At 45.8% G+C, this 25,471-nt stretch overlaps 2 protein-coding genes across 11 annotated transcripts in view; both read right to left on the bottom strand.

Annotated features, from left to right (window-relative positions):
• Positions 1-2,883: 2,883 nt before the first annotated feature.
• Positions 2,884-10,869, bottom strand: TRIM45 (tripartite motif containing 45). 5 transcript variants are annotated; one of them, XM_064519672.1, is made up of 6 exons: positions 10,433-10,861; positions 7,454-8,265; positions 6,433-6,562; positions 4,420-4,534; positions 4,071-4,197; positions 2,884-3,208 (listed from the first exon to the last, which is right to left on the bottom strand). In XM_064519672.1, exons 1-6 carry the CDS (start codon positions 10,765-10,767, stop codon positions 3,057-3,059), a joined length of 1,671 nt encoding a protein of 556 aa, XP_064375742.1. In that variant the 5' UTR covers positions 10,768-10,861; the 3' UTR covers positions 2,884-3,056. The 5 variants fall into 5 exon arrangements, 3 of the variants coding, with proteins under 3 accessions (XP_064375742.1, XP_025959274.2, XP_064375754.1); XM_026103489.2 differs by having other exon boundaries at positions 7,532-8,265; XR_010391464.1 differs by lacking the exon at positions 4,420-4,534 and having other exon boundaries at positions 3,134-3,208; positions 10,433-10,868.
• Positions 10,870-24,094: 13,225 nt separating this feature from the next.
• The window catches only part of SPICE1 (spindle and centriole associated protein 1), a 33,426-nt gene continuing 32,049 nt past the window's right edge, over positions 24,095-25,471 (bottom strand). For 5 of the 6 annotated variants that reach the window (XM_064519668.1, XM_064519662.1, XM_064519653.1 and 2 more), the window contains one exon: positions 24,095-24,842. In XM_064519668.1, the coding sequence (XP_064375738.1) occupies positions 24,786-24,842 (57 nt within the window). In that variant the 3' untranslated portion in view covers positions 24,095-24,785. The remainder of the gene's footprint in view (positions 24,843-25,471) is intronic. The other variant, XM_026103470.2, reaches the window with a different exon arrangement.

The raw sequence follows: 25,471 nt of genomic DNA, 5'->3' as shown, positions 1-25,471 counted from the left end.
TTCAAAACACTCTCGTCTCTTAAACAGGGAAGTGACAAGCCACACTCTGTTGGAAATAGGCAAACCCACTTACATTGCCTGCGTGACACCACCAGGGTCCGTCTTCGCGTGGTACCTCAGATTGCCAGTACACCTCCCGCCTTAGGAAGGCCAAGGAGCCCTGCTGAGCCAGCCTCTGCCAAGCCAGCCTCTGCCCTGCTCCCGCAATCTGCTGAGGACAAACGAGGCGCTCACATGAGGGGCTGCAAAGGCAGCCATGCAGTCAGCCTGATTTGCCCCTTCCAAGAGGGGAGATATCTGGCATCCTTCTGTGTGGAGTCTTCCAGGCTGCAGGGCCTGTTACGGGTCTTTCTCTTGTTGATGTTCTGGCTGCATTTTCTCTCTGGGCACACTCTCATGTTTTCCCTGTCTGAGATATATTTCCCCCTTCTCTTGCTTCCCAAAGCCCCTCCTCATATTCATCACCATCTATTTTCTATTTTTGCAAGCTCTGAAACCAGTCACTTTTTTAAAAATTATTATTATTATTAATTTAAATCAGCAAGGGCATTTGTCCTGGGAAAAAAACATGCATCTTTACCAGTGCAGTCTATCTGCACTGAATGTGCATCTGTTTTGAAAAAAAAAATCTTTGTTAGCTCAAGGATCAGCCAGTCAGAAATAACATCAAGTGACAAGCAAACTACACCTCCTAATCCACTAATTGCCCAAAGCTAATTACAGACAGAATACTTGAAGCCATTCCTGGGACTGGCTTTTGGAGACTGATGTGAGACTCCAATAGACCAGTAGGACATACTCATTTGACAAAGCACTTTGAGTTATGAACAATGGCAGCAGAGCAAAGTCTGCTTGCAAAAAATTGGAAGACTCTCATACCTACCCCCCACAAAGCAACTAAGGTCATTTAATAGCTTTTCTGCACGTGATTCTTCAGGCTATCCTCATGCACAGCCCTCTTCATCCAAACACAGTGGTAACAGGTCAGTATCTCATAATCCCTGGGATTGACCGAGCCTTTAAGCCTAAAAAAAGATCAGTACAAGTCCCTGACCCTGGCAGGATCAGCACCCCACGCTGTCAGTACAACTGTTCTCCCCATGTCAAATGTAGAGCTTAGTGCAAGCTGGCTGCAGTTCCCTGAAAGTTTATATGTTCACTGGTATAATGCTCACAAACAACTTCTTGGAAAATGTCAGCTACAGGGTGTGTAAGGGATGCCTAACATGAAAACACATTCCTATGTCTGAAAGGACTATGGTATCTGTAGACAGAAGTGATGTACCTAGAAGGTAGTGCAGTGCTTACGTGTCCCCTCTGTAACACAGCATGGAAGCTCTGATATAAAATAACACACATGCAGGGGGCAAGAAATAGAAAGACACAGAAAACAAGGTATTTCCTTTTACATGACATACTGTACTGAGCACTGACATGCACATAGCAGGGACAGGAAAGAGTTACCGTTCGTTTCATTAAAGGCTAACTCAAGCTAAACTTTCAGTTTGAAATTTCAGAGTCAGCAACTTGGAGATTTAAACTGCTTAACCTTTGCCCATTTGTTTAATAATCCTTTCTGGATGATTAATGGAAAGCTATGAATAGCATTTGCTTAAGGATATCCATCTCCTTTGCTGGGAAGGAGAGGCTTCAAAACCGGCTTTGTAAGAGGTTAGAGCAAATGAGAATCTTTGAGGTTTGAACAAGCAAACAGACAAGACAGATTCCTACTATTTACAACCCAGCTATTAACAGAAAGCAAGAACCAGTCCCTACTGTTGACACTAGGACAGCATTCCTCCCCCCCAGATAACCAATGGATGGACCTTTGTCCCCACCCCACCTCCCCAGGTAGCATGATGAGCCCCTAGCAACATACACCTACAAATGGGGTTACCCCCAGGGCAGTAGCATACCCACTGTCAATGGCATGAACTTGTTTTGTTCAGGAGGGCATCCAAGGTGTCTGCTTCACCTAGGCAAGTGGCAGGCAGCAATCTGCAGGTTAGAAGTTGCCCTTCCAGGAAAGGGCCTCTTCCTCCTCTTCACAGGGGCGTATTGCCCCATGATTGGCAGTGTTGGCAGCATATGAGCCCATCAGATGCTCCCTCACAAGTGAAAATGGGACAATCTCTTCTAAAAGTACTCAGAGAGTGGCCAAGACTGTGCAAGCCAAATCCAGAAGCTCTGCTGAATTCCAGCTCCTTCTGCTGCTCTTCCCTGGTTGCCTCAGTCAAAACAGAACTCTGCAAACTTGCGTGGATGGCTCCTGCAGATGCTCAAACTGCAACCAAATCAAACCAAACGTGTTCTTCTGGATCTTATATCACCCTGATGGTGTCTCACACTACCTCCTAGGAGAATATACACACTGGGTGCATGACACCGATCGCTGTTCCCATCAATGCCATGGGTTTTCCTTGGATTTCTTTCAAACACATTACTCATCTGCCTTGCTCCTACTTCACAGGGAAGGTGTAATGAGACCACAGCCCACCTGGAGAAAAGATAGGAGTTGCAAACACAGTAGCAGCTCCAGAGAATGTGATTGTGCTATATACAAACATATGAGGCTGAAATCTAACCCTGCATCTGGTGAGAGGCAGAAGCTGCATTCAGGCTGCCAAGCCTTTCCAAAGCATGAATGCAAACCCTGTGGAATGTTACCCAACCAGCAGCTTTGGCTTTTTTGAGAAGGAGAGCAGAGACTGTTGATCCTGCAGAACGAGATGCATCTTGACTCTCTGGGAGGTAACTGCTCAGACTGAGTGTCGCCTCCGAGCCTGATCCCACAGGCCTGACATCAAAGTATGGGTGCCAGTGACAATTCCTAGCGTTTGCCCCTGTTCAGGAACAAAATAACTTTGCACACACACCCCCAGGTAGAATGTAAGGCACAATTTTATTTTCCCTCATCCCCCTTTCGAGGTTCACACCCATTGGGATGCTGTTATCTGGCAACAAGGGCTATGCAGTGATTATGGTGATCTTCATGGCTTGTGCTTATACAGCAGCCAGTAGGAAGGCCCTAGGTTCCCAGGGGCTCACCTGGCTGTTCAGAGAGCCACTGTCCTGAGCAAACTCCTTTGAGAGGTGTCGCTGGGTGGCCCACCCAAACACTCGCAGCTCTCCATGACTTGTCCACAGCATGACCAGTGGGGGCAGCCAGGGTGACCTTTGTGTCCATGGCCACAGCCCTGGTATCCACCTGCAAAAGAAGAAGCATCATCAACTCCACCAAAAACTTGTCAAAGAATCACAGCATGTCAGCGGCTTTCAGAGAGTGCTTTGGCTCCAGACTTGGCTGAGACAAGGTGTACATGCTGATAAGAGCAGAAGATATTCAAGGCCATTGACCAGGGCTCCTTAAAGAAAGGAGCACAAGCTGCTCCGGGGTGGGTTGCGGGGAGGGGGCTCCCCCTTCCAATTGCTTGGAAAAGGTGAAGATTTGTCTGCTTGCTTAGTGTGTAAAGCGGACATAGGCCTGCAGAACCTCCTGCCAGCCACTGGTGGCTATAGCTGTGCCCTTGACAGAGACAGATATAGATCAGGCAGAGAAGGGAAGAACTGCAAAACTCACAATGACACATGCAGCTCAAGGACAAGGAATATGGTTGAGATTAAACAAATAAGGGAGCCGAACTCATCCTAAATGAGGAACAAGATTTCTCCAGAGGATAGCATCGGGCACTGTGTTACACAGCCAACATGCTCCCCAATGTGTCAGCTCTGGAACAGGATCAGCATAGCCACAGCACTGCTTAGCCTCACTGTGAAGGGATAAAAGTAGGATCTTTGGACAGACCTGCTCTGTCCCATCTCCTACAGAGTTGATTCAGGTCTCTGTACACATAGCGTGTTATAGACACCCTCAGTGTGTCCTGCTGTATCTCTCACTGCTGTGGTCCCATCCTACTAGAAGATATATACGCGCAGGTTGTCACAGGTCTGGTGCGTGTGCAAGGCAGGAGTTGGGCCGGGAGTAATTACAGGCCCACCTCATGTAGGTGGGTGCGAGGATGCAACAAACTGTCCTGACCCCAGCAGTGCAGGGAAAGCTGAGCCCTCACCTGGCATAGTCCCACCACAGGCACAGCGAGCAGCTTTCTGGCCTCCACTAGAGCAGAACGTGCAGCAGTGAAACACACCTTGGTGCTTGCGGAACTTGTTTTTCACAGTCAGAGTGAATGGAGAGCCCTGCAGAGGACAAGCAAGCAGAGAGGCTACTGCAGTGAATGCTATCAAATGTTGTGTCTGCATTTTTAAAAACCAACTGGGTGATCCTGTCAGTCACAGGTCAATAAGCCCAGCCTTAACCTGCCAAGTAGCAAAGGCAATCCTTAGAAAGATTTAAAGCAAATACTTAGAAAAGAAAAGCAGGTAAAGAAGAACCAGCACAAAACAAACAAGAAACGCTACCTGTACATGCTGCCCTTTCACACAGACGCAGACAGCATACAAGCCTGGCTCCTCAGGGCTATAGGAAATATGGTAGGTCCCATCACCATTATCACACACTGTTGCCTTTACTGTACTATGAACACACAGAGAGAAAAGCGAGAGGTCAGTGACTGATAGAAAATTGCTCTAAGTGTGAGCAACTGTTTGGCCTAGATTTGCGGCTGGCTCCTTATCCCCAGCCTTGTTCAGCAGCTGCAGGTCTCAAGCAAGCTCAACAGGATGCATGAGCAATGCTCAAGCACAGTGTAGCTTTCACACATACCTGCACTGGGAGCTGCAATAACCATATAAAGGAAGCCACACAAAGCTAGCTGCACTGCAAGGATTTGTAGCAACACAGACTACTGAGAGAGAAAGAGTAGCAAACGAAAGCGTACTCGCAGGTCAGATTATCCCATCAGATAAGAGCCCTCAGAAATGGCTCACAGCTTCAGAAAGCAGTTACCTCCACAAACGCCAATGAGTAAGACAGGGCACAAACAGGAAAGGTCTGAATCACTTCAACCACTGCCCCAACTACACTGACCTCAGCTCTTCCCTTTGATACTCTGAGGAGTTCTAGGTCTCTGCTGGGAAATTCTGCCCTTGCAAAGTGAACCTCACAAGGTACACTGGTAGACACACTGCAGAGGGAAAAGTATCAAGGAGTAACTCTGGGACTCTCTTCCCACTTCACAGAAAAATGAAAAGGGCCTTCCACAGACAGTTATCAGGGAGCTATGCACAGAGAAAGGTGTTCTTCCTAATCCTCACTAATTAGTCTCTTATACCCCATGACATGACACTTTATAACCTTCCAGATTTGTAGGGCGTGTTCCCCAACCCCCCCATCATTTCACATCAATACAGCTGCCTACATCATTTCCTGCCCTGAATTGTGTGGTGAGGCTTCAGGCTATTCAGTAGCTGCTGTGCCTCACCCCAGAACCAGATAGCTTTCAGTAACAGATGTAGCAACCACATGCACGCAAAAATAAGAAACTGAGTTAATGTGGCCACAGCGACCTCTACCCCACCAAGCAAACACCACATAATCCTAGCGTGTGCACCTCCACACATCCTACTTGCGCCTAATGAAGAAAGGTACGTTGGAGCAACATCCCTGGGCCATGCTGCTTTATTGACAATCATCTGCACTATTTCTGTATGCTGTGTCAGTGCTTCCCCACAGCAAGAAGTTGCAGCAAACCATCCCCTTATTCATCGCGTCAACCCACCAACGGCTACACTGGCATCTTGCTCCAGCCGCAATGTAGCTAATATAAAACAGAGTAGAGGTTTTCCTGAAGAACTGACTCCCAAATGGTTCTGCATTTGCACTAATGCCTCCGTGTTTTATAATAAAAATGATAATAATTTGTTCTGGTTGGTCATTTTCACTGTGGAAACACTTAGGGAGTCAGGTGTGGTCTTCCCTGCTTTTGCTTGAGAACCTCCAAACATTTGAAAGTGTTCAACACTTGTAACTGTAGGAGAACGCTTGATGAAGTCACAAAAAAAGAAACTTTCTCCAGAACACAAATTAAGCACTTCAATCTACTCTCAGTGGCTCCTGTGCTTGGTGGTCACAGAATGGTCGTTCTTACACTCCTATATTTTACATGCATTAGATGTTAACAAAAGCAGGTGGCCTGGGTGCCTGCTGGGAGGGGTGAAGCTCCAACTGCTCACTCTGACCATAATTAAAACCCATTGTGAGCTGAATCCTTTAAGAAGTCCCAAACCACTGAAAGACTCGATACAAATCTAAGCCAATATTATCAACTTCCACGCAGTGACATATAACAACTAAGAAGAATTCCTATACTGGAGGGAAGAAGAGCTGTGCCTTTTCCCCTATGCATCCTGACCCATGTGCTGGAGCACTTCCTCCTGCTTGCCCAAACAAGGAGGAAGCCAGGCTAAGGGATCCTGTAACAGAGACAGAAAGGTAAACGCCAGGACTGGGATGTTCTCAGGGGAAATACCCACCAGTCCTTCTTGTCCTTGTGAGTGATAGTGACCAGCACAGCCTCTCCTCCTCTCCCCATCTGCTCCCCCGTGGTGTCATTGCAGAGCACTGTAAAGCCAGTCAGCTGGTTCTGACGGGCATTGTGGAGATCTGAAAGGCAGAGAAACAGCGCTAGAAAGAATTCACACTGAACACGATTCCCACCTCCCATCCATTCTGCAGTGCTCCACTCCCATCAGAGCACAGCCAGGACTCTGACGTTGGGATGTAACAGCTCTTTTCTACCCACAGGAAAAAGTAAACGTATCACTAGGGACCAGGAAACAGCAGACAGCCGCAGGTGCTGGGAGATGTCGGGCTGTCCCTCTGTGCTCAGTGTGCCTCAAGGAGCACCATACAAGAGGAGGGACAGCCCCACTCTGCAGCGTGAAGCTCTGCCCCAAGGACCTCAGCACTTCCCTTTGGCACGGAAGGGACCAAACAGGCCCCCAGCCTGTCTCTTCTTCCCTGTGCAGGCCACTACTGACCTGAGGTGGCTCTGCTCCAAGGGCTGGTCTGAATGTTATTTCTTCACTGGCCCTACTCTAAGTCCTTAGCGAGCAGGGACTCCTGCTACCATGTATGCCAAGAAATCTCACAGCAATTTCAGCAGAAGCTGCGAGGGGAACATAACTGGTCAGCTACAGAGGGGATCTCTCTGGACCCATGCTGCAGAACAACCAGGGTCACTGTAAAACAGCACATTCTGCTACTGAAGGCAACACTCCTATCCCCTGAGTAAACCGTGGTCTTTGGCCTAAGGTTTGCTCTCCTCACACCTCACCCAACACTGAGGTCAGTAACACTGCAGAGAGCAGCTACAGTATGCTCTGCTAGATGTGGCTGGTGACAGCTCTGGCTCCCCACCCAGCACAGCTCTTGTAGCCCCTCAGCCTGAGGAAGGCAATCTCTAATGAGGCTCTACTACACCGTGAATCCTCCCTCTTTTCCCCTAGTCAATCCCCAAACAGCAGCAAGCCCACAATGCCTTGAGCTGCACACCAGGTGGGTGCTGAGAATGGAAAGGTGACTTTAGGATGCAGCTGGCTGCCATTAGGCTGTTGCACAGCACCCCACTACCTTCCCCTTGCAGGGTACATTTGGCTGGATCCGCCACTTTGTTAAGAATGGTCCCAAAAACTTCATAGCCACAGCATTGCCCGGCCCTCTCCTGGGCAGAGAACTGGATCCCATTGTCCACGCTGGGGTGGGTGCTGTAAGCAACGCTGTTCAGCCTTGCCAGCCGGCTTGCCACCACCCCTTTGGTGATGAGGATCTCCAGGTCTGAGCCACTTGTCAGCAAGCGCTCTGTGAACTCCACACCGGTCCTCATGTCCAGTAGCAGCTGCTGCAGCTGGGCTTTCTGCAAGTGCAGCAGGTTTTCCTTCTGCACCTTCAAGTCCTCCAGCTGCTTCAGCAGCCGGTCCCGGTGCTCTTCAATTGCTTTCATGTACCCGTTGGCAAACGGACAGATCTCTGCGGCCACAGCCTCTGCGCGACTGCAGACGGCATTGCCCATGTCATTGATCTGATCTAGCACATCCTCTAGGGTGCCCACGTGCTGCTGGGTGCTCTTGAGCAGCTCCCGGAGGGAGTTCCCGTGCCTATGGATGACATTGCCGGTGAAGTCATAGGGGTGCTGCCGGTGCCCATCTACAACGCAATCCCGGCATACGGGCTGGTCACACTGCTCGCAGAACAGCCTTAGCTCCTCTGTCGGATGGGAAGGGCAGAAGAGGAGCTTCCCAGCTTGGCTGCAATCCTTGATGTCCTCCAACTCTGCCACAGCATGAGAAGCCGTCTTCTTCTGTCTCCTGGAAAGGAGCAATCACACATGAGCTCATGCATACTGGATGTGAAATTCAAACACCCACGAACCAGCCCAAGACCCCTTGTGAATGCCAGTCTGTACAGACTACAAGTCATGCTGTGCACTGTTCCCTCCTGTCTCTGTCAAAATTCACACTGCACAAAGGGACTTGCGATCTCCTGGGGACACAGCTCCACACAAGACAGGACAGCATCTGCAAACAGCTCATTAGAGGCTGCTCTCAGGCTCCCTAAGTGCTGTCAACACTATTTTCAGACAGAAGAATTGGTGTGTGCCCCACCACTGCCACGCACAGACCAGGGAATGGGCTGTCAGGCAGCTACCGCCAGCAGCCCCTTCACAGAGCCTGACAAGTAGGGTAGTTGCAATTACCACAGCCTGCTGTGACAAAGACAGCAGGAGGGTGGTGTGCACTGCAAAGTGCGAGCTGGCAGGAGGTATCTGGAAACTACAATGTTCACCAACAGTCAATTCTGCAGAGGCACAGGAGTCATCGGGCTCCTCAGCTGTCAGCCCGATGATTTTCATCAACTTCAAATGTGTCGAGGCAAATAAGCTCTAAAACCCCTTAGGGAAAAATCTAGTTCAAGCAAAAGCCAGATGACGGTCTGTGGTAAAACATTTAATATTCCAAAAGTCAACTTCCATTTCCTTCTGGGCTTTGGGTTAGATTCTGCTCAGAGCAGCAGACAAAGAGCCTGGGGATTATCCAGCTATCCACCAGGTCACAGCAGCACTAATTTGTTTCCATATATGCTATTTTGGACACTGGAAGCTAGTTAGTGACGAGGATATAAAAGAACCATCCCCTTCCTTGCCTCTTGCACTAATGATTGCATATGCATAAGCTGACATGTGGCAACTGTGAAGGGAGCTCCAAGCCATAGGCAGAGAAATACTCTGTGGAGAAAGCTCTAGAGTTGCTCTGGCAACACAAAGCAGACTTGTCATGGGGCAGAACATGGCCACTATGTTCCTTCTTTTACTTCCCCACAATCTCCCTTGGGTCCAGCACAGTTTTAAAGCTTTCTAGCACCATTTGCATAACACCCCTCACGTTCACACTTCCCTGACTTCAACACTTGTTCCAAGGAACATAACAGTGGCACTCGGTCTTTAGAAACCTTCCCTAATCCCCTGGAAACTATTTCAAAATGGTCTTCCTTGGCCCTTGGTCTGCTTTGCCTATAACAAAAGTCAGGTGCAGGTTTGCAGATGCTAATGGGGCAAGGAAATGCTACCAGTAAATAAGGCAGAAGGCAAGTAGCTGGGACAAATTTTCTACTGCTTTATACCTTGTGCAGTTATTTCCAGCAACGCAACACACTGCTATTCCAGGTCTCAGTTTACTACTGTTCAGCAGCTGCATGGGGTATAAGGCATTAGTTAATCAGAATGGTATGCTGAAATGTAGAGGCCCAAATGAAAAGTAACTAAGAGTCTGAGCCTTTTTATGACAGGTACCAATATCTGCAGGTGGATAGGGCAGTGAGGAATATGCCTCAGCAACTTCTGGGGAAAACAACATGCTCTTAAAAGTGGAAAGGGGCAGTAAATGTGGAAGGAATAGGCCGAGCGGATTAACCCAGACTTGTCTGGCTAGTGCTACTGGATGTTTTCCCAGTCCTGCCTGCTATACTCTTGCTTCAGAAGGCCCTTAGGATCTCTTGTCACTTTTCCTCCACAGCACTGCTCTCTCTTCTGCCCTGCTCAAAGACCACTGCAGCCTCCTCCTCTTCAGCTCCTACTTCTGCTGCAGTTGTCTCTTCTTCTTGCCCTACTGATGTGATCATATCCGAGGTAAAAAGCTCTCTTCTACTGGCACTGCTTCAGTTTTCCTGTATTCTAACAGAAACAAACTCTGCAACAGTGGACACTGCAAGGGAATAGTATCACTGCTCCTCACAGGAACGCTGCAAGTGTATGCAAGACACATGGACACAACAGTAAAAGGCCAGCACACCGGCAGGTCCCATGACCTATCTGCTGATGAGCAGGTAGCAACCACCACAGTCAAGGGCTGCCAGGACTTCCAGTTATCCCCTTTCGCTCCACCTAGCTCCGGTTCTCCGGGCACGGTCCCCGCCGGCAGCTCCCACCCCACCCCTGTCCTCGCCCCGACGCAGCGGACGCCCGGGAGGGCCCCTCACCTGTGCGCCTGGGAGCAGAAGAGGCAGAGGTGGGCCCCGCAGGTCCGGCAGCGCCTCACAGCCGCCCCGTCGGCACACAGGTCGCACCCGCCGGCAGCCGCCGCGCCGCGGCCCAGCGCCAGGTAGTCGGGGGTGAGCTGCGCCACGCCGCCCGGCGGCAGCGCCACCTCGGCGTCGCACACCGGGCACAGCACGCTGAGGGCCGCGGCGCCGCCCGGCGCCCCCAGCTGCCCCAGCTGCCGCAGGCAGGGCGCGCACAGCGAGTGCAGGCACGGCAGCAGCCGCGGCGCCACCCAGGGCTCCGCGCACACCGGGCACCGCGACCCGGACGACATCACGCCGCGCCGGGGCCGCCAGCTGGTACTGGGGCCCCCGCTACGTGCGCCCCCCACGCCCCCTCACCTGTCACCGCCCCCCTCCCCCGCTCATTGGTCCCGCCGATCCAGAGTGACACCAGCGCCGGCCAAACACCGCCCACGGGTGGGAGGGGGCTCCCTGTCCCCCTCCCCCCTCCCGGCGGGGCGGCAGGCGGGGACTTGCCCGCCACGCGTGGCCCCAGCCGTTGGGGAGGAGCCGCCTCGTTGCCACGGGCGATGGCGGGTGCGGTCGGTGCGGGCCGGCGCGGGCCGGCGCAGGCCGGCGCGCTCCGGCCTCTGCCAACCCCGTTCTGTTGGATAAAGCTGGTGGATTAGCCTCCATGTGCTCGCCGTGAGGCGTTTTTTCAGGACTTCTTTTCTGCCCACGCACCAGCTGCATCATTTTTCTTAAAAGCGTGGTCTCCAGCACAAAATGGAATGCTCTAGCAAAGATCTCGCCAAAACCACAAAACCCTGTTACTGCTCACTTCCCTCTGCATCCCGGTCCAAGGCACCCAAGGGCTTGCTCGGTTGCTTGCCTGCGCTGACACCGGCTGTGTTTTCAGAAGTCGTGATCTAGGAAACAGTTCCCTGCCCCACAAGTAGATTTTGCATTTCCAGTTCTTAAATGTCAGCCTTTGAGGTTTACCATCTGATCTAGATCGCTCTGCGTAACTGCAGCAGCTGCCGGTCCGCAAGATGTTATCATGAGCTCTTTGTTTTTACCTCCGATAACGGGGTGAAATTGCTGCACAGCATAGAACTGGTATCTTCTGTAGAAATACTGCAATCTGTGACTGCCTTTGGCAGTCGCCTGGTAACTGTTTCTCCTTAATTCACTTCACCTGGGAATTATGGATAGTGTAGAAGACAGGTTTGGAAAACAGTATCATGAAGTCCTACATGAAACTACTCAGAAGTTGATTATGCCTGCACAATTGCTTGTATCAGTCTGATCTGGAATTGTGTCAAAGAAATCAGATTTAAAAAAAAAATGTCTTTTCTATAAAACCACATTTACTGTCTCTAGTTATATTTCTATAGTGTGCTAGATCCAACCCTTAATGACCAAACTTCCTATCAGCTTTTCCATTAGCTTGCCTAAACCCATAAGTCTCTTATCCTGCTGACCCTTCTGAATAGCAATATGACATGAGCACTGTTTGAGGCTTCTGGATTTCTTTTTAAGTGCCCTATGATGTATTAAAAATCAACAAACAAGGAAGATCTTCAGCTTTTAAGGCTGCTGAGTGCAGATTTATCTAATCCTACCAATTTGTAAATACCTGTTCTGTAGCAGACATTAACACCCTTTTCGATGCATAGTGACTTGACACATCATTTCTTTGTGTGATACACTCAAATCCTTGTATCTCTTATGTAGTAATATGAAATCAATGTTATAGGTCATGGTCAGGTGTTTAAAACCTTGAAGCTGATCAGAAAGCAAAGATAAATTCTAGTAACCTTCTTTGGATTAACTATTAGCGAGTAAAGTGGTTGCCATGAGCATTAGAGAGGATAAAAGTTACAGTAACTATGAGACCAGACGGTTTGATAAAGACATTAGACATTGTGACAGAGAGGAAATAATAGTTCTTTTAATCTTTTTAGTGGAAGAAATAACAAAGGGTGCTGTAAGCATGGGTGTGGGGAGAATATGGGAGATGAATTCTAATGTAGCTCTTGTGCAGAAAAGGCAAGCTACCTAGAGAAAGGCAGCATCTGCCATCACTGCAGAGAGAAGGTGAGAGGAGGCAGAGTTGGCAACTGCAGAAGAAATCTGAGGTTCTACCTCTGTTGATCAGAGGCTGACAGGGTTGGATCACTAGGCAGATCACTGCTGTGCATCCATGAGTCAACAGTACACAGCAACAGCAACCTCTGTAGAACTAGAGGAATCTGCAATGAAATGGGCTAGAGAGAACGGTCACAAGAACCCTGCAAGACTCTCAGAGGAAAAAAAAGAGAACTGCCAAAAGAAATGCTAACACAATGGTCTGAGAAACAGGAGCAGGATTTGTACAAGCTCCCTTGGTGCTTTGGTTTTGGTCACTCTCCCCATAATGCTGCTGTCTTAGCTATTACTAGTTAGTGGAAGAAGCTGCTTTCACACAGGCCCCAATGGCACCAAGTCCCAAATTGCGGTAGGCATGTATGTATACTCAGTAGACATGTATGCTGGTGCAACATATTGGGCTGCTAAACATTGCAAGAGCTGGATTCGAAAGCCCTCTCACTTCGCAGGTTACTCAGTTTGCTCTGTAACTGGACAAAATACAAGGACAAAAAAGAACACCTTAACTTAAGCATCAACTGGCAATATAGGAACATAGTTACAAAAATGAAACAATGGAAATGTGTCATTAAAATTACGCTAAACAATAATGATTTCCTTTTGCCACGTTTCACAGGTGTTGATGGCTGGCTAATTAGCTTCTACATTTGACCCAAGACTCAAAGACATTTGACCTATTTGACTCGAAATAGAGTCCTCTTCAAACTATCTTTTTCCTGCTCCTATTGTTAAAAACGTCTGTCAGAGTCGCTCAGAGTACTTTGCTCTGGGTGACCTGTTCTTTCCAAAGCATACCTCCCCTACCAGCTCCTTCCTCTTTTTCCTGTTTATCTGCTCGTTTCCTAACATCAAGCACTGGATCATCACATAGAGACATTAAAGATAATAGAGACATTAAAGATAAAATGTTTTCCTTCCCCCTCCCCCTCAAGGACTCTTGATTAGTATTTCCATTGTATCTGCTAATTAGCCCATTCTTGGGAGAACTTTATGATGCTTTCTGTTTATAGCTTTCTGAAGAAATATTGGCAAACCTTTGTACATAATGTACAAAAAAATCTCAAGTTTCTTCCCTAAATGCATTCTCTCTCTGTGAGTAGTGTGGGTGTAACTAAAGATCAAATTAGGAATGGGTGTCTCATGCTTCCCTGTCCCTATATACTCTGTTCTGTTTCTGGGTATTCTACCATAACATACAAACAAGGCAGTAAAGCCAAAGTCACTAATGAACAGCACAGCAAGGAGCAGGCCTGCAGTCCCTAGGTTTGCAGAAAAGTCAAGATGACTGATGGTAGAGAAGAAGCTCTGAAATTTGGTCAGAAATAAGTTATTAGAGATCTTGTTGACAGAAAATGGAATACCTGTCAAAGTACCACGGACTGGGTTAATGACAGGAGAGGATGGCAGGAAATGGCTTATTTGGAGAGTTTACAGGTAAAGAGAAGTACAGCAGCCAGTTGGCTGCTTCCCAATTGATGAGTGAGTCCAGCTTTACTGTAGATTTGTCAGCCCTGAGAGCTACTGTGTATCAGAGACTTCTCTGAACGTTCAGAGAAGCCATGCATTGATTCTTGGTTTCCAAGGGGCAGATGCAGGGGCAAGGGGTGACAGGGCAGGGAACGGACAGCCAGAGGGGGGGAAAGGTAAAGACTCTGGAAAGCAGGTGGTGCTAGACTATGCCTGGACCTTGAGGTGAGGAGCTGGAGAAAGTGGAAAGGAAGCTAGGCAAATTGAGATCGGGAAATGAGGGTGGAAGAGCCGGAGGGGGGAAAGATTTGTTTCACCATCAGCAGAGGAGAAAAGAGAGCATAGGTGGGTGACAGAATCAGAGAGGAGAAGATAGAGGAATGAGGTGAAAAAAGGTATAGAAGTATGCTTTAAAAGGAGACCTGGGGAGAACAGCTTATTTTCAACCTTTGCTTCCATGACTGCCTGGCAGATTGCAACATTTCTCAGGTATTTCAGGAGGACTCTCCAGGACACACCATAGAAAGATTTTGACTCTAAGCCCCCCTTTTGCTCACACTGTCCTCTCCCCTCCTGATCCCTGAGTGACTCTATCAGGTCAGACTCCTTACAAACAACCAGGATTTATTGCTAGTGAGGGAAGAGCACTCAAGGTGCTCAGCTTTGCTGACAGGAATCCAGGACAAGGCATTTTAAAGACTCTTCTTTCTATGCACCACAACAGGGACTGTGCAGGTCATCTGGTTACCAGATACTTTGGTTCAACATAGTCCAATGCAGCAGTGGCACTGCACTGTTACACCTTGGCACACCACCATCTTGCTCACCCCACCTCTCTTCCTTGCATGTACAATCTACTGTTTCACGTGTTTTAGTAGTGAAGAAGCTGGGAAGAAAGTTGAGCCCTTTACTTCCATTCTTCAAAGGCTTTTGAAAACAACACTTTCCATGATTTAACTTGAATCATAAGCTCTATAGCTTTTTGCTTGTCCTAGAAAGCAGCACAAAATCATAAACAGCAAAAAATAATCACTCTGTCTCAACAAACAAACAAGTGTTTTGTATGGTGCCATAACTTTAGACAGTCTTTTCCATTGCTTGTCCATCACACTCAGAAATGAATAATGATCTCCCAGGCACTAGCATGAATGACTGGACCAACAATACAACAGGTCAGATCCTGCAAACATTTGCACAGATAATAGTTTTCCCATAAATTTTTTGACACATTAGTGTTGTAGCCCTTCAACAGCCAGGAGTGAAGTGTGACTGAAATGCTCTGAGGTTTGAAAACTGTGGAGGCTAAGCTCTAGGAACTCAGAATTACTTGGTTCATAAAGCTCCAGTAGTGACAATTTTCTCTTGTACTATAACACCTTGGGCCACCAAACACCCCTCTGCACACCATAGTCTGTTTGCTGGTCTGCTGCGAATACTTGAAACATCATTATTTGTTTCTGTGCAAACTGTTTTGTGTTGTCTATTCCCCAGCCACCCAGCTAACTGCTCTTCCTGTTTATATCAACCTCACCTAGAAAATACAAAGCCCTAGTTCAACAAAGAATGCATAAGCAGAATCTAGGATGTAGGAGTAGGCTTAGGCCCACTAAGAGTAACTCAGAATTGATCCTTCTCTCTCTCCTTATGCCAGTGCTCATCCAAGCCCACCCCTAAGCACAGGCTCTGAAGCAAGGTTTAGATCTTGGAACAGGTTCACGGTTGGGTATAAAGTATAAAGCAAATGTCATCAAAGTGCTTTCTGTGAAGGAGACCCTCCTCCCGGCTCCAGATTTTGTATGTACATTGTCTCAGATGCAGTTTTTGTGTGTGCCTTAGTTATGAAGAAAACTGTGGCACAGATCCACACCCTACACACTTTTCTGGATTGTTTCTGTTGCAATCAAGCATCAGTCTTTGGGGTCAAGCTCTAAAAGTTCCCTGTTGAATGTCCAGTCCAGTTGTGCAGATGGACCCAGCCAGGGCTTGTGAGTGAACTGCCTTAGGTTGAGTTCACATCTCCCCATCTCAACCCAAACTTCTGGGTTGAGTTTGCATCTCCTTTAACTCTGGAGCAGTGTAGTTACCAAACCATTCCTTATAACCTGTGGGGCCACACAACTGTCATTTTTTCTTTCTTGTCTACCAGGTGATACAAGTTACTGCCAGAGTCACAGGAGTAGAACCACCCTCTAATATGGCAGAATCAAGTTCCAATTAGCAAGTTGGCCTTTGGAAAAAGAAGTGCCAACTTGCCTTTGTGCTGTGCTGTGCCATGCCCAGAAGGCACACGACAGGGTTGCCCAAGGCAAGTGTCACATGATAGAATTTCTCTAAGCTGATGCCATGGAGGAACATGACAGCTGCTGCAGAAAGGCAGCACTGACCACATGCTTGGAGGCACCGCCTACAATGGAGAAGGAAGGACTTCTGTCCTGGAAGCTCTCACAGACTTTCTACACAGCATTTTTGGAGGCAGCCTAACTCACTCTGTCTCCCTCTCGCAAATCTTTTAATAGCTTTTCATCTCTGGCTGGCGTTGTTCTTAAGGGAATAAACTGAGGCTCAAGTGACCTTACTTAACCTAATCCCAACACACTTCATTTTCATGCAGGAGTGTGAATTACGATTCTTAAAGCTGCTTTCACACATCAAACCCACACTCCAGTGAAAAGAAGCATGAACTTTAACCACTGCAGTGTGACCTGGGAGAGGTGAAGGAAGAAGGCAGCAAAACAGCACACTTAGCTGTTTCATTCACTGACTAATGGAAGAGGCACAGACACCACAAGGTAACGCACAAAACACAGAAAGAAAACAGCAGAAGAGAAAACATGATGTCTCTTGCCTTCATGATTTGCAACAGGAAACACAGAGTTCAAGGTGGTCAGGCAATATCCCTTTCAATCAGCAGTGGCTCTTTGAAGACAAGAGAAGCTGCAGTTACAACACCCAGCAACACTGCCTTTGTTCAGACTTGCCCTTACTGTGACTTCTGACCAGACATTCTTGCTTCCCCCTCCTCCCTGCAGCTTTCAAGCCACCTGCTGCCTCTTTCAGATTTTTGCCAGCTATAAATACTCTTTTTAATCTTTCCTAAATCCTCCCTACATTTTTTGAAGGGAGGATGAAATTGGATTTCTTTTCAAGCACGGTTTTCTAAGGAAACAAGTTTTATGTGATCTGCCTGACAGGCCTTTGTAACTTTCGAACCTCCTCTTTCAGCCATATTTGAGATGGGTGGTGATCTCAAAGATAGCTGAGTTCCTACAAGCAGAAGAGCATTGGTAAATAAGTCACAGCCTACATTTAGAAGGCAACAGAGCCATTCTTCCTTCCCTTCACTGTTGGGACCATGAGGATGACATGAGGATATTACAGTAGGATATTATGTGGGGATGGAGGTATTGTGGTGGTGGCAGGGGCAAAAAGAAAAACAGGGCCACCATCCATAGAAAAGCAGGCTGAATTCATTCCACTGCTCACAAAGCAACTATAGATCATATGATTGAGGTGCGCGTGGGGAAAACAAATCCTGCAGTAGAGTGGTGAGCATGTCGTAACAGAATGTGCCTTCTAGTGATGTTACTTTGAGACATCATCCCAGCACCAGTATCACATCCCCAATTGCAGCACCCTGCCATTGCCTCTTGCCTCCTCCATGGCCCAACAGACCAAGCACTGCCTGTGTGTGTGCAGAGGGGAAAGGGCATCAGAGCATTATGAACAAAATCCTGGTCTCACTGTAGGGCAGTGAGAATTGAAAACCCACTTACATGAGATTTGTGCTCAGTGTGAGATCTGACAAAGCTTTATGTATATATTCATGCAAGCCTAGACTATGTACTTATATATATACACACACATATATATATAAGCTGGCTGCATGAAGGAAAATACAATGAGTAAAGGAAGATTAGCTACTGGTAGGAGTCAATGTCAAGCTAATGGGAGAAGAGTCACTCTTTTTATTTATTTATTTATTTTTCCTCCAGACTGGTACAGGCTGATGTGCTTGTGCATAGCAGGCTGACTTGTTCATCACATTTGTTAACTGGCATAAACCCCTGAGTTGGGGTGTGTGCATCTGTATACAGCATAACTCTCCTGCTTCCTGATTTGCCTGAGTTGTCCCCAAGCTCCTGTGCTCACATTCATACAACTCCTTTCCTCTGTCTCTCTTAATGCATTGCACCTACTCCTGCTTGTTTTGTTGTCCAGAAAGCCACACAGCAAAGGGCAGCAGCAACACAAAACTCTTTATTTTCCTCACTCAGTTGCCATTTAGACCTTCTGCTGAACTGAAAACAAGATGGAGGAAGGAAGATGAGCATAGAGGTTTTTTACTCAGGAATCACAGCAAGAATTTAGGCTGTCTTGGATCACCTCTCTGCTCTAGGATGGCTCTTCCTAAGCACCTCACTGTATTCCTACCTCAGAAACTCACCCTGGCCAGATGCCTGTGCAGGGTACTACAGAGGAGGTAAAGAGGGGCTCTGTCAGAGACAAGGGTCTTTTTCTGTTAAACATTAGGCTCCACTGAAACCATGTCCAATCAGAACTGGCATGCTTACTAGGCATGCCTACAGGAGAGGCGCTAGCCCTTTTCCTCTTTAGTGCTCAGCTGCACCCAGAAATTCTCAAGATGACAGGGCTAGACTGGAGTTCGTGACTAATTGTTATTAACGAAGTAACTGCAGTCCACAGCCTCAGGAAGGGGAGGAAACACAAGGCTTGGCAGCTGTTCAACCCAACTCTACCCCACCCAGCACTGGAAGTCTTACTATTTGTTGTTTCGCTATCTTTCACGAGCTGCAGCGTTATAAGGGCCACAGCTATAATCTGGAGTTTTGCTCTTTTTTTGTGCTGCCTTTTCATGTCTATCTCCTGTCTTCCTACCAGTCTCCCAAAGGACCGATGAGCTGAAGTGAAAGCTTAGAATTACCTGTTTTCTGTGCTCCTGAGACCCTTAATACATTTACTTAAATGTCTAAGAATTGAAATATGGAAAAAATATATATTAATACTTAAATTGGCCTGTTCATACTAGAAAGAGACAAATTCTCTTCAGACTACTGGGCTCCTCTTCTGTGTTGCACAAAGCCCCCTCCAGTAAGTTCAAGGGACACAGAAAGAAGAGACAAAAGAACAACAGGCTTATGAATCTTGCTATGGCGCAGGGCCAAACACCAGAGAGCTGTTAGGATGGGGGTGGATGTGTGCATATCTGAACAGCAGAAACATAAATATCACGAGGATTTCACTGATCAAAACTTACACTGCTAAGAGCATAGGTGACCCAGGACTCCTCAGTCTTGTATCTAGTAAGATACATGTCTCTCACAGCGCTGGGGCGCACTCTCTCTGCAATCAGCCCAGTCCAAGTGTGCTCCAGTGGTGAGGCTGGAACTAGGAAAATTGGAATTTTCCACAGCTTGCTCTGTGCCCGTCTCCCCAGCTGAAAAAGGGGATAAGAAAACCTTTGTGACTCTCTCAGGTTCTCTGAATAACAAACACTACGTAGAATGCTAAATATGCATCAGGCAAAGGGCAGCTCCTCCAAACTGTAATATACTATCCAGTTTCCCAACATCAGTTTACTACATGAAAAATGATTCCCCTGCCTCTTCCCAAAACGACTGCTCTGGCACACAGCTGCAGTTCCAAGACAGCACAGATGGGGCTATGGTAGCTAAATGCCTCCCAACCAGCCTGCACTTCCTTGTTTTCTCTAAGATCTCTTTCCTGCCACCCCATGTCCCAAAGGTCCATATCTGGGTTTGTTCCATTTATCTCATGTTCAGGGTTTTGCAGACCCAGAACAGCCCATGGAACAGGTAGCCGTGCTAGCATCTGCACTCTTCACCTTCCTCGTAATTAACTATTCTCCATGCAAAGAAAACACATTCACAGAGCTATCCATGCTGCCCTGCTTGGACACCCTAAGTTTACCCTAAGAATTCAATCAGTAATGTACTGCAGCAAAATGTAGTGCACATGTTATGCAGCACAACACCTTAGGAAAAAGAGCTGGATGACATGCCCAGAACAAAGATTTCACAGCTTTGAGGCACTCCCCTGAGCTCTGCTCAGCAAAGCCATCACTGCTGGTTGTGGTGGAAGTGGGGGAGAGGAGCAGAGCTCCAACAAAACAAAGGCAGGAGCATCCTTGGAAGGCAGAGCGCCTGACTGACTGCATGTAGCAGTTTGCTCTGAAGCTGTTTGTCCTAGCCGATAGGCCATGCGTGCCCTCCCCCCCCCCCCCCCATCTTGTTTCTCATTTTCAAGTATTAACATCTCTACTGTTGCTTTGGAAGACAGTGCCAGCAAATAGTCTGCCACACGCAAAACAGGGCTGCTGTCGGCAGAGTTTTACATCATGCTTCTGTAGCTCTTTGCCTTGAAATTATTTTAGGTTCCCTAGTAGTTGGGAAGTAGATAGGCACATAAGATGCAAGAGGTTTTAAATATCCTTGCTTTCTTGACAGATACAGCATGCAAGCCAGAGTCCACCTTCCAGTTCTTCTTTTCACCTCTTTCACCCGCTTTTCACCACTTAGGATCCCTGTCCTACTCCGGTCAACAAAAAAGCTTAGAAACCTCCATAAGATGCATAATGAAGTGATCAAGATAAAATAGCTGCAACCAAAACAAGATGGCTGGGAAGCATGTTTCAGACACATTAAAATGAATATTTTTCATCCAGTGGATCTGCTTTTAAACTTCATCTGTCCATCCCCGGAGGCATAGATTTATCCCTGGCAGGCTCAAAGTATACATCTGAATGCTTGAACAAAGCATTGTTCATACCATGTAAGGTTCAGCAAGGGTTTGTGCATGGACTAGACTTACAGAGACACAGGAGTTGTACTGCTGCATGGAATTCTTCATGTAGCCTTGACAGTTGTGACTGTATTTTCATTCAAAGGCAAAAAATAAATTGTACCTGCAGAAATGCATTGACAAACCTCTGAAAAACAAGATTGTTTGCCTTCAGTATGATCAAATGTCAATACTGCAATAGAACATTCATATCTTGTACTACAGAAATTGCAAAGCAGCATATGTATGTCACAGCTGCTGATCTGAGTATCCAGCTACTTTATTTAGGCTCTCAGGAGGAGCATCCCTAAAACTGTGTGCCCGATTTTTTCCTTATTATGTAAAACTCCTTATGTCTTGCACCCTCAGAGAAACAAGTCACAGATAACATTTCAAACTTAAGCAAAAGCAAAGCACTCAGATCCCCTGGGATTCAGCTAGCCTCAGGCATTTAAAAATCCATCACACTGAAAATTTCAGCCTCAACTTTTTTCAATACAATTTTTTTTTTGAAGATAAATAAAGCAGCAATTTTTTATTAATGAATTAAGCATCTCTCACTAGCAAAATATTCTCAGCATATAGAGTTCTTCGCTTTCCTCTCCCTTTTGGTAAGAGCATAAAAGCATTCTTAAATTAGGCCTTGTTTTGTTATCATCCTCATGGCTGTCTACCCCTCTCTATGTTGTCATCACACAGGTTCTTCGGGCTGTGGGAAGACTCGTCCTTATTTACATTCCACAGCTAAAAAGGGTAAGGTATCTCAGCAACAATCTCTGCCATGTCAGACCTAAAGGGCTACATCACTATTTTTATCAGAAATCTTACCCACTTAGACAACATGAATTAACAGTGACAGACTGCCTTCTTAATAGAGTTGGCAATTCTGTATTGCTAAAGTTTTTAAAGGGAAATATTCTCATTTGAGATTTTTTCAGTTTAAAAAAGTGCTTATGGTCTTTCTATGCCTTCCTAAAGCCTAACATGAAATAAAGATCAAAAATGTCTGACCTTTAAAATTTTCAATTTTCAAGAAATTGGAACAAGTGGGTATAAACTGAAAACAGAAACCAAGATCTGTTTCTGGATTTCATCCCTCTGTGCCTTACCTTCAGCTTTACCCACACTGCTCTTGTCATGTCTTTTTTTTTTTTTTTTTTTTTTAAAAGACAACTATGTAATATTTCAAACACAAAACCCAAACAAGGCAACACACTTGCACAGAGACTCCTTCATGTAGCTACAAAAGAGCTGATCAGTGCGAAAGAGGAAACAATCCAAAACCCAAGAAAAACCCCTAGAGTTTTCCCATTTCCAAAAATAAAACAATGACTCTGCTTGCAATAGAATTTTTAGTTCAGAGTTTTCTAATCAGAATATTTATAGGAAACTTTGCCATGCTTTCACAAGGAAACATTTTCAAATGGAAACCAATTCCTATTTGATACAGCTGTTAAGAAAACAAGGAAAAGCAAGGGCTGCAAGTCTTCTCTCTACCTGCTCTTATTTTTGTGCTTACTGTGGTCTGTGGCCAAATGTCCCTCTGCTGATATTTAAGACAAAAAAGCAGAAACATGAAAGGACTGGGAAAAAAAAGGTAGCAAGGCAGTAAAATGTTTATCATGCAAAATCAAAAAATCATTGGCAAAAAAAGATACTGCACTGACAACACTATGACTAGATGATTCCAGACTTTCTACAATTTAACAAACAAACAAAAAAAAAGCACCCAGTAACAACAAAAATCAAATGAAGCCCTAAAACTTTCCCCTTCAGCAGATAGTCTGTTAAAAGTAAGATGTATTACTAGGGGTGACAGCTACACTTTGTTGTTTGTTCTAGAACAAACAAAAAAAACCCAAACAGCAACACAGTTTCTCAGCAATCGCCTTCAGCCTTACACTATCGTACAGTTCCAGCAAACACACTTCCACTAAATCTCAGCTGCAGCTAATTTCTAACCACAAAATACCAACTGACCTGTGCCTGAACAGTAGGAGGCTGCTTACCTCTGGTCATAGGATGCAGAGGAGTTTGTGGGGAGGTGACTTGAGACATCCAGTAAGACTTTCCTGCCTGCTGAAACCAGCACACACATTTAGCCCATGTTGCAAGTGAACTCTGGCACCAGAGTAGCCACATGTATGCAATGGAGTGCCTTAGCTGTGCTGAGTTGAGTGCAATTCTTCACTAACGCAGCTACGGAGCTTTTGGGATCCAGGTTGTAGCTCTGCATGGTCTGCTGCTTTGAATGGGCCCAAGCTGGGGGCTCTGCGCCACACACACCGTTTTGCAGAGTGGACAAGTCCTTCACTAGTCCTGACTCCAAAGCAAATCAGCAGTCCTCCTGAACCTGAGTTCAGTTACTGATTTCAAGGAAACTAGGATTTGTTTTTATTCTTAACAATGAAAACCCAGCAACATTTCTAATCTCAGTGGCTTTTTTAAGACCTGTATGAAAGACAGACACCTCAGCTTATAAATGGGATAACAGAGCCGCTTCCAATTTAAGGAAACCAGATCGTCACTCAGAAGGTTAATTCCAATTCTATATTCCAAAAGAAAATCTCAGACTAAATGAATTAGGAAGAAAATAATTCATTTTTTTTCCCGTAGTTATGGAACGTTTATAGCATACCAATAGTTTGGAGGAAGTCCGAAGTAGTAGTATTAGTGTGGGGGCACTGTGTTTATGTAGCCCATCCCACCTTTGGCATTCCTGTCTCTTCATGAATTGGGGGATTTCTTCCAAGCAATTTTAAATGTTAACTAACAAAATACAGGACTATGAGCTTTGTTCACTTCCCAAAGTTAACCCTGGAAAAATAAATTGCAGAGATTTCAATAAGCATTTGAACAGCTCCCCTTTTGAATCTAACATTTTTGAGGTTTAGGAAATCTGTTTAAAAACAAAACAAAACAAAACAAAAAAACATTTTCTAGAGAAGTATCTTATCTTCAGTCTCTTAAAACTGAAAGGATTGAAAGGATATGGGCTGGCCCCTTTTTATCACCTCTCCTAAATATCTTTTAGGTTGTCAATCCTAGGGGATTTAACAGTTATTAAAAAAAGATTAAAACAGCATCACTCAAAATCTCAACAACTTCACTTCTCAAAACAGCTTCACTCAAAATCCAGTTTTCAGTCTTGCGGAATTTTTGTCTCCAATACAGAGGGTTTTGCCCAGGTTTACTACAATGTAAGGAACAGATATACGAGCATTTCCTGAATGTCCTAGATTTTATTGTTAATCACTAGTATTAAAATGATTGCTACTTTAAAAAGTCACATAAAAATAATATGCAGCAAACATGACATTAGAGTATTATATACACAGCCATAATACAGAATAGTTTAACACAGCTGAACTCATATCACATAGCTTTTATTTTATCAGAGACTATACTTTAGCACATAGCAAATAGAGATTCTGATGTCAACTTCACATAGCCACTTTAAGTTTATTATTAAAAAAAATTAATAAAAGTTTAAAAAGCAATCCACAAGTCTGGATGCAGTCCCTGGTACGTTAACTACACTGACAACACAATGCTCCTTGGATTTTTGGGAAACTGTAAAGACAGAAGGAACAAGTTATTTCTGATGCAAGTTCTTATCCAGCAGGAACAGACTAGCTTCCAAATCTCCAGGCTGCTTTTGAATGTATGTACATTCCATCATCTCAGTTTTTCTTGTTCTTTTTAGACCTTCCTTTCTCCAGCAATATCTAATATGGATATCAGATAGATACTTGGCACAAATACAATAATTGTACAGACCTTTTTATACTAATGGCACTGACACGAAGGCACTTCAGAGTTACATGGTACATGTGGAGAGGGGAATACAGTGATCTAATTGTGGTTCATGAGAAAATTTCGAAAATAAAATAGGACTTGAGTGCAGCTTCCTTTACATAATATGCATTGACAATGCAAACCAACCTTCTTCCTTTTGCTTCTCCACCTGCTAGAGAGAGGAAACAAGCTGAAACTCATACATTGTAAACTCCCCAGACTTACTAGCTAGTGCTGGCTTTTGTACGATTACCCAGTTCCCTGATACATAGCAACCGTCTGCCATAAGCACGATGGAGGCAGGAACACCATCTAATTTAGACACCTAGCTTAAGTACACATTTACTTCTGTATCAAGATAGGGAGATTTGGTCATTAACTTTGTTTCTCTTTATCACGCCTAACTTAGGTTATTTTAAACATCAAAAAAAAGGCAGCATTAGTACAATAAAGGCATTTTAGTGTAGTCTGTCCTTCTCTTGGACAAGCAGGTATCAGAAATCTAGAGTACTGATCTTACTTTATGTTTGGATTTATTTATCCTTCAGCAACTGCCTTGTGCAACGGTTAGGTAAGCAATAGCTTGCTTGTCTCTTATACGTAGCTCTACTAGTGCATCATCACATTTACTTGAAATTCTCCAGAGCCACCAGTGAAAGACTGCCAGAGGTTCCCAGTCATTACACACACAGCTGCCACAGTAGAAACGTAGTTACAGGATTATTCACTTGTAAATTACAGCTCTCTGGCAGCAAACTAATGTCCCTAGCACTCAGGCCTCCCCTTACCAACTGTCCAGAA

Source organism: Dromaius novaehollandiae, chromosome 1 (genome assembly GCF_036370855.1).
Source record: "Dromaius novaehollandiae isolate bDroNov1 chromosome 1, bDroNov1.hap1, whole genome shotgun sequence".
NCBI lineage: Eukaryota > Metazoa > Chordata > Aves > Casuariiformes > Dromaiidae > Dromaius > Dromaius novaehollandiae.
Note: the sequence above shows the minus strand (reverse complement) of the source record. Positions and strands in the feature narration are given on the sequence as shown.